Raw genomic sequence first — 8,948 nt, 5'->3', positions numbered from 1 at the left:
AACTGCCACAGAGCTGCCCATTCTCAGAGCTTCTCTGGCTGAAGCTGCTTCAGGCAGTCTGCCCAGAGCACAGCCACAGAGCCCACTTTGAGCATGATTAGAAGTTCAGTCACATGAAATTAAGCAAGGCTGAGACACTCATCTCACCCAAAAGCTGCCTGTAGGAAGGTCTGACTCACTGACCTATATCCATGGATGCCAACTGATAGTAAACTGTCCAATGATGGCCTGGGGCTTGTGGGCTGAGCCACCTCAGCTGTGGCACTGTGAGCCCAGCTGTTTCAAAAGCTGTTTCTATACCTTACAGAAGGCTATGCTTCCAGAAGCCCTGAAGATTTAAACAGCCTCTTGCTGCTAGTAGGAGGTATAAAATTTCTTTACAATGCTGTATGTGCAGCACAGGGGAAGTAAAAGTTGCAGCCAACCACACAAACAGCAATGTCACTTGAAGTCCACACATTTCATTTCAACACCCATTCCAAGAACAATCCTCTTGAGTCAAATATTTCTCTGTACTGCTCTGAAGAGCTCCAGGTGATGAGTAATTCGTGATAGTTCTGTGTCTGAAGCCTTTGTCACGTTACATCCCACACAAATTCTTGCCATACAACAGCTTGTTGTGTCAGACATCTTTATTTGCTGTGTTGCCCAAGTGTACAAATAGTGAATGTAGTTATAGAAATTCAAAATATATTGTAGTAGAAATCTGTCTGGGAAGTGGAATGCTAAGATATTCACTTTATAAAATTATTCCCCTTTAGTCACTCTCACTTGGCAAGTTTTAAATACATCAGGGCCATGAAGAGACAGACTATGATCCTGCAAAAAAGGAGTTTTCAGTAAACTTTTTCTGCTAGATGAAGTCAGTCAACAGCAAATTAATTTCTTACATTTGACTCATTTTGAGTTATCAGCCAACAGGATGTTAGCTACATCCAGACAATTCATACACAATTCAGCTCCCATTTATACCAATAAAGTCAATGTATCACTATCAACATACCTAAGTATTAGTGAAACAATCTCAGTGACAATATTATTTTAAGCTAATGAAGTCAAGCCAATAAGTTGCCCCTGGCTATTGAGTGCAATTGATGCTTTTGTCACATTTTCAGAGTAAGACTCCTCAGTTCTTGAACAAGTCAATACAGCTCTGCAGGAGAGACACATTGTTCTGCAAAGGAAGAGAATGAGTTTCAGATGAGGATGACTGATAATTCAAATCCTGCCTTTCACAATGAAGTAGCTTCCCAAATAGTGGGTCCATCACAGGATTTTGTAGCCTGTGCCAATGCTAAAGATCTCCTACTGCAAAGACCAGCATTCAAGCAGTAAAGAACCAAAACCAGCTCACACATTCTGCAATCTGCCTCTTCCTGCAGGCCTGCAACCATTAATCAGTTTGTGGTAAGGAGAGGGGCAGGAGCCAACAGGCAGCTTTTAAAGCAGGCCAAACTGAGCAGTGTTGTCAAGGCTTCGTGTCACATTCCAGTGCAGCACTGAAGTAGCTGCCTGTGGCAAAGCCCAGTACTCTCAGGCAGTGGGACATTAGACTTCCCTTCTTCAAAGGAAGCTGAGGATGCACAGTTACTGCTTTGTTCTCTGCACTAAGTTAACAGACCCTTCAAGCCTGCCTAGCAAAGCTTGGCAGAGGCTGCTATAAAGCCAACGTCCCCTCCACTGACAAGGCAAGTGACAAGGACTGACAGCCTGATCACAAGCTGCAGGATGTGCTCCTGTGCCAGCACGCAGGAGCACTGGAAGCAGCAGCTGCCTCTGGACACAGCAGGGGTCAAACCCCGCAGATGAGGCTGCCTGATGGGAAGTCAGATGACCCAGCAAATCCTCCCAGTTACACACCACTCATTTCTCTCAACCCATGCCTGTTGAATTCCAAAGAGAACACACCTTTGCATGTTTTATTTCCAGTTCTGCCATTTCAATTAAGTTTTTACGGAATGCTGCTATTCTCTTCTGTTTGAAGCTCATCAGTTCTGTAGAGAAGGAGAAAACAAAGGTAAGAGGTAGACAAAGTGTGACAAGCAATGCCCCTCCTGTTTCAGGAGTTCTGTTGTGCAACTCGGATTATAGTATTTGATCAAAAAAAGGTTCAAGAGTTTGTCATGCTGTTTTTAGACAGAGATGCAGTCATCACATGATACACAGACAGCTTAAGACAGAAAAGCTTTGTAGGAAGAAACCTGGAACAAGCCAGAAATAAGCCACACAAGCTCTGTGAGAACCTGGATTATTTAAAAGCCAAATACACAAAAGGAGCAGCATGTATACCATGAAAGCATATTATAAATATATATATAAATATACACACATATACTCTTGTACAGAGAACCAGTGTGTGAAACTCTGTATAAGGCACTCAGCTGTATTAGGACAGAGCAAAAGCCTGTTTGCACAGTTCTGAGATAATTAGTTACCCTCTAGTAGTTACATTCACATGGAGGCTGAGTTCAGTCCAAAAAGCAAATACTAGGGGCTTATTTATAAGGTTGGTGTAGTACTGACAGTGCTCTGCTACAGAAAATTGCTTTTAAAATGTTTAGATGCATTAGTTTTACAGCATCTATCTCTACTGTCCTTGGGAGGTCCAGACTGTTCAGGAGCCTTCAGTAGCTGAAGGTCAGATGAAGACCTCGACTGCATTAAGCTCTCCTTCAAGCATAAGTTCAGCAAAGCCTGTTTTACCTTGTTTAGCAGATTCTGAAATCTTTTCAAACTTCTGACAGCAGTCCTGTTGATGTGCCTCAGCCAGCCTGACGTCCTTGCTCTTTAGTCTGGCTTTGTCTAGAGCTTTGTTTGAGTTCTCATAGTCAACAAGAGCCCTGGTTCGTCTGTACAGAAGATCCTGAAGAGACAGAAATAGCACACCAGAGCCTTAGCAGGACTTCTTCCCAAACTGAGGTTACAGCCACCTCAGCAGCAGGAGGTTTCACTTTTTTCAACACCAGATTCTGCTTTTTCAAACAAGCTATTACAGCCTGCTCTTGGCAGCCTTTCACAGTGCAGCACTACATTTTCAGGACAGCCAGTTATGCCTTGGTGAAGGAAGTCTAAGGGCTACTGTGGGCATTGTTTCTTCCCTTAAAGTCATTTCTCCTGCTGTAAGGTGGATGTCTCCACTAAGAGCAAAAAGCACTTTCTGAATTCCCTCAGTCTACTTCCAGCAGACATTTAATTTTTTGGAGATCTGATAGTTTGACTGAAGCATTGCACTAACCTAGACAGGAGAAGTAGTACAGGTCTCTGAGCCAATCCCTTCCAAATGCAGCAGGAGTACAGCTGTGATGTCTAAATCACAGTACACCCACTGAGGGAGGCTGGGGATGTTCTGGGGTGCCTGACATTACAGGTAAGACACTAGATGAAGAGGCCCAGTAGGTTGCATCTAGATACATTTTTGCAGCATAGTCATCCCCTGTCAAATCAAGTTTTGGTTAGAAAGAGTTTCCAGCAAGGCTTTTGCAGTCACATCAATCTCCCAAAGCCCTCTTGGAAGTTCAGACTCCAATAGCCTTCACAAGTTACCACGTATTTGTGCTAAGGTACTCTAAAAATCCTGAAATCAATCCCAATTAATTAGTCATCATTGATTTAATTGGCAAGTCCATGAGTACTCAGGCAGGGAACAAGAAACTGCTGCAGACTTAAATTCAGTTCGCTCTAACTTACAGAAATTTAAAGAGTTCTTCCACTTTACATGCCAAAGAAAAATTGGTCCAAGTCTTCTGTAAGTGGCTGGGCTCCAGCTAGCTAATATATAGCTTCTATATTCTGCTGTGGTTTAAGAGTCTCAGGTTTCTTAGGCAAAACAAGGGTCCACTTTCCTGTCTTCTTAAAGCACAAAGAATACCATGAGTGAGTCATGTTGCCCATAACAAAACTAAGCTTCAAAAAGAAAACTCTTCTCACCTTAGCAGCTTCTATATTGAGCATGTAGTATCTCAACAGTTCAGAGAGCTTCAAGTCTTCATCAGATGAAACTCTACTCTCTACCTTCTGCAGAAGGGGAAAAAAAAATTCAGTTAGTTGGTGTGTAACAGAACAGCAACATTCAGAGTCAGAGATTCTTCTCCCCCACACCCGCCCCCAGCGAGGCTTCTTACCCTGAGTTTCTCAAAGAGCTCTGCAACTTTCAACAAGTACCTAGTGAGGGGGGGAAAAAAAAGCATAAATAAGTTTGAGATACTTCTTCGTCTGAAAAATGCCAGGATCAATTGGCAGGAAACTAGAATGCTGAAGGCTGGAGTTTACTCCTGTATACAGATCCAAACAAGGGCTTGAAAAAAAAAAACAAAAAACAACAACTCATTTAGGCAAAGACCTGGAGAAAAGGTTGAATGTGCTGGATTCCAGGCTACCAGAACAGTACAGCTGAGCAGCTCAACACCATTGAATGTAACAATGCTGATCTCCAGAGCATAAAGATCTTGTGGAGAATTTCCCTGCTGCTATCCAAGAGAGATGAACTGACTTGTTTATTCAGCTATACACTCTGTTTTAACAAGGTCTTGGTAAATTGATAGCAAAGTCAAAAGGTGGAAGAAGTCACCTAAAAAAAGGCAACTGAGTTCCCCCAGCTTAAAAATCCCCTACTATTCTGGAAGTGCAAAGGCCCAGAAGCTAGCACAGACCCAGTGTAAGCTGACCTAGTGCAGTTATATTTAACAACACATTAGAACACACAAACCCTTTCTTCAGGGGTTCCAGCAGTTTGTGACCTGAAGAGAATCAACGAGATTTCTGTTTAGAAGGATTCTGATGACCAGCACAAGTAACCTCTAGGCCACAACTGGCAAATGATCAACTAGTTCTGAGTTAGGTGCAATTGATAACATTAGGTCTGCCACAGCAGGAGTGCCAGAAGAAGGAAAGTTTTAACGCCACTTGCATGCAATTCAAGAACCTGAAACCACCTATGACTCAATCCTCTGGATTTTAGAGAAGAAATTTGATATTCCCAGACTCAGGATATGTTTATGAACAGTTGGAATGTCTTACTTTTTGATAACTGTAGGCTCTTCTAATGCCAGGCTGTTCAAACAAGCTGAAGTATAAATATAGTCATCTGCAACATCTGCAAGAACAAGACAAGGTTTTCAGGTTGAAATCACCAAAACTGCATGATCTCTGGAAAGGGCTTTGAAAAGATTCACTTTTATGAGATCTTGTCATCTTATCTGCTTTTGCACATGCATCCTTGATTCTGTTGTAGTAGTTCACAAGAAAAGTCTTCTCTTGCTCAAAAAAATCTTCTACTTCCTGAAAAAGAACATGGCCTGTTAAGTCAGTAACTGCAGAAAACAAGCTCTTCCCTATTTTAGCAAGGGCCAAAGAAACAACCATAGCCTGGGCATGAGCTTGAGGCCCATCAATCCCGTGGAAAAACTGTTCCAGACAAGATGTGAGCCAAGGGTTTGACATCCCAAACCACATGGCAAACTTCTTCCTCACTATGCAGTGAAGATGAAGTTGGCACTCAAATACTGATGCAGGTTGTCTGAAGCAGCCACTAAGTTATGGGACAGCTCTCAGGACTCCCAAGTGCTGGAATTTTATTTCCTAGGCCTGCTGCAACACTGTAGCTAAGGACAAAGCAATTTACAAGCTTGTTTCTCATCCACACCAAAACATGATACATATTGTAAAGTTTCATGACACTGCGCATGGGACAAGCTTTTTGGAAATGCTGCCATGGCAACACAACACAAAAGCAAGACCAATTACAGGAGTCTTTGGTATTTGATCTTGTCTAGTATAAGCAGAAATCCATAAATCATATCTGTTCAGAGCTCCAAAGTAGACAAAAGCCACAAGGATATTTCCTGAAGGTATAATTCCTTCCTGTCCAGTATCAGGTATTAAGGCAGGTCTTCTGCATCCAGAAACTTGAATTATACACTGAAATTGAACAGCCTAAAGCTACAATGTCTTGTTTCTATAGAAATCAGAATTAATACAGGCTACTCCCCTCAACTGGGAGGGCAGTAACAAGGAAGGTTAATGTCAGTATCTGAGCTTCATGCACAGCAAGCCTGAAGCAGACAGGAGTAACTTCCCTGGAGCAGGAAGAAAGCAACAATCAAAATTAGGGTAAGAGACAGAGCAACAACCTTACCTTGACTCCAGAGAAGAGGACCTCATCAGCACTCTTTACTACACTTTTTAAAAAGCCACCAAACATCTCTTTAGTGTTTTTCCTCCGAACACTCAGCTGTAATAGAGAGGCCAAAACAGCTTTAAGGTTATACCCAGGGAGGGAAAAAAAGTGACTGTTTTGATACTTGCAATGTTTGTAACATCCTTTACACTTAGCACAGGTCAGAGCAGCTTGATTTCCAAGCCCTCCATAATACCCATATAAAAATGTAACATGTGGCTTGGTTACAAGTAGTTCAACTGTTCAGTGCCACAGATTTTTCCAATTCCCATAAACAGCTCTGTTTCTCCTTGCATATCTTGGCTCAGCATCTATCACTCGTAATTAGGAGTGACTTTAACACACCTACATTCCTCCACTTTAGGACCATGCAACACAGCACAGGTACACCAGAGCCATACAAATTCCCAAGCTAAAGACATGCAAAGGTGTCTTCCTCACCAACTCGACAGGGATTTAAAAGCACGGTGAGATTTATAACAGAGCAAGGTGTAAAGGTCAGGCTTTCACCCTTCAGTCACCTCACAGAAATACTTGCAATGTCTACTTGCTGATGCTGCACATAGATCCACGGAACATTCTGACAGTGCCCAGCAAAAACAACAGCACTCCTAACAGTTTGTCTTGCTTGGAAAGGGAAACAAGGAAAAGAGTCTCACGTCCTGGTCATACTCCAGGAAAACATGGAAATTGCGATCTTTGCTGAGCACAGGATGAGAAGCAATCCGCTGCAGGAAGATCTCATGTGATGAGACAGTCTTCTTGAAGACAGCGAGGTATTCACTGCAGGGAAACAACAGACAGATCTTCTTTGTACTACCCTCTTCAGTACACAAAGAATTGCTTTAAGTTTAGCCTATGAAAATATTCAACTGCAGACTTCTGAAATAGCCAGCTTGTGATAGCGAAGCTACTTTCAATCTCTTTAGCTAGGAAGGTTTCCAGCTTGAAAGCTGGGCCACTCCCCAGTTCCAGGATTTTCAAGACACCCTTCAAAACAGAGACACTCAAGATCAGTTATCACCAAATGAGTTGCTGTCCCAGAAGGCTTCTCTATATGTAGCTTTTGGCAATAGACTCCTTTACTTACGCTTCCAGCTCTTGCTTCATTTTGGCAAACTCTTCTTTTGTCATGGACACTTCTCCTTCCCCCAGCTTCTGCATCTTCTCTCTGGGACCATCAAAGTCAGGCTTTGAAGGTGCTGGAGGTATCTAGGCAGGGAATTGGTTAGTCATGGATATTAGCAAATAAAGTTGTCCAAGATTACTTCTAGCCTTCTCTAGAAGGAGGCTCTTTTGCCTGGTCATAGGAAAGTGTGGTAAAGAGCGCATGATGCAGGAATTCCAGGTTCCTGGTTTGTGTTATCTCTGCCCCAGGAGGGAAACCAGCCCAGAGCAACAGCTTCTGTAATCCACCCCAATGCCAGCCATCTCTTAAAGAATCATGATGGGAAGGAAAACCCACATTTAATAGGCTACTTCAGTGTGCCACCTTCAGGCAGATATTAATACCACCACAGAGTCAAGGACTCCCACAGCATCTTTTGCTGCTGCAAGCTATATGCAAAGCTAACACAAATGCCATACCACTCAAGCTGTTCAGGAATTAAGGCAACAGCAAGTGTAGGGAACACCCAAGTCCCAGAACACCAGTAACACTGGTAAAACATGCTCATGCCCTTATTAGTAGGCACTTTAGATTGCTACAGTTTTTCACTTAGAATCACATTCTTTAGGAAGTACTTACAATGAGTCCTGCATACTCTTCAGTTTCAGTGAGTGTATCGTGTAACCACACAAAGTCTTCGTGCTGCCTTGTAACTGAAAACTCAGGGCTTTGAAAAGCTGGCAGTGTAGTCTGGAAGAGAATATATAGAAGCCCTACTGTTTTGTAAATCAGAGCTTTTAGAAGCAGTTCTGTCCATTTCCAAAGGAAGCTATTCTGCTTACTAAGAGCCTTGCCCACTCCCTTTTAGCTGAGCTGGCACTTATTCAACAGCACCACTAAGGAGACTGTTAGGAAAAAAAGTACTGTTGTAGAACAGCATTAATGCAGTTTGTTTTGTGACATTTCACAGTAGCTGCCTTCCCACCCCCCAGCCTTCTGGTGTCTAGCTAGGATTCCTTAGCAAAGCTATCAGCTACTTGCCTCTGTTTAGAGAGTTCAGATCCTAGGAAATCTGAAGTTTCTGCATATGTATATATACACATCCTCAGGCCACCTTTAAGTGGGAAATCTCCATCTAATTAGATTTTCTTCATTGCCAAGGCCATCTTTGCAAGTATGTGTACAGCAAATACATCTGCTACTTGCACAGCCCCTTTTTGCCCATGACCTTACCTTAGTGTGCACAGTGAACTTCACTCTGTCCTTTTCACTTAGGGCATCAGGGATATCAATTTGGAGAGAAGGATCAACATTCAGGTCTACAGATACAGACTTCAGCTGCAAGAGAATTCACAGAATAATCCTTGATCAAGCATCAAGTTGGTTTAGTGAAGCTGACTGATCATCAGCCCTGAACAAGAACCACTCTACATCACTACACACCTGCCTTCAGGTACACACTTCTGATCAGAATTCCTTTCCCAGTGCTTCAAAGAGCCATAAACTGAGCCAGCATTCATTTGGGGCCTATTTCTTCATTCATTCCAACAGCTTAGACCCAGAACATCATTTCAAGACTACTCAAACTTTTAAAGAGCAGTGGAATAGCTTTCTCAGCAGAGGATCCTCCAGCTTACACATGAAGACTCTTCTAAGAGGCCCTCC

General features: G+C 42.7%; 1 protein-coding gene across 1 annotated transcript; it reads right to left on the bottom strand.

The window, feature by feature from the left end:
* Window positions 1–614: 614 nt before the first annotated feature.
* Window positions 615–8,948, bottom strand: SNX5 (sorting nexin 5). Its single transcript, XM_064415248.1, has 13 exons — window positions 8,727–8,948; window positions 8,517–8,621; window positions 7,923–8,033; window positions 7,266–7,387; window positions 6,835–6,958; window positions 6,134–6,229; window positions 5,172–5,277; window positions 5,017–5,092; window positions 4,122–4,161; window positions 3,928–4,014; window positions 2,704–2,863; window positions 1,909–1,994; window positions 615–1,174 (listed from the first exon to the last, which is right to left on the bottom strand). The coding sequence occupies exons 4-13, from the start codon at window positions 7,337–7,339 to the stop codon at window positions 1,127–1,129; spliced, it is 897 nt and encodes a 298-aa protein (XP_064271318.1). The 5' UTR covers window positions 7,340–7,387; window positions 7,923–8,033; window positions 8,517–8,621; window positions 8,727–8,948; the 3' UTR covers window positions 615–1,126.

Source organism: Passer domesticus, chromosome 3 (assembly GCF_036417665.1).
Source record: "Passer domesticus isolate bPasDom1 chromosome 3, bPasDom1.hap1, whole genome shotgun sequence".
Lineage (NCBI taxonomy): Eukaryota > Metazoa > Chordata > Aves > Passeriformes > Passeridae > Passer > Passer domesticus.
This window is presented reverse-complemented; position numbering and strand designations above follow the sequence as displayed.

Coding starts and splice junctions, on each gene's coding strand:
- SNX5 (XM_064415248.1), bottom strand. CDS start 7,339: ATGCAGAAGCTGGGGGAAGGAGAAGTGTCCATGACAAAAGAAGAGTTT. Junction 4,015..4,121: donor AGCTCTTTGAGAAACTCAGG/GTAAGAAGCCTC, acceptor CCCCTTCTGCAG/AAGGTAGAGAGTAGAGTTTC. Junction 1,995..2,703: donor TTCAGAATCTGCTAAACAAG/GTAAAACAGGCT, acceptor CCTTCTCTACAG/AACTGATGAGCTTCAAACAG.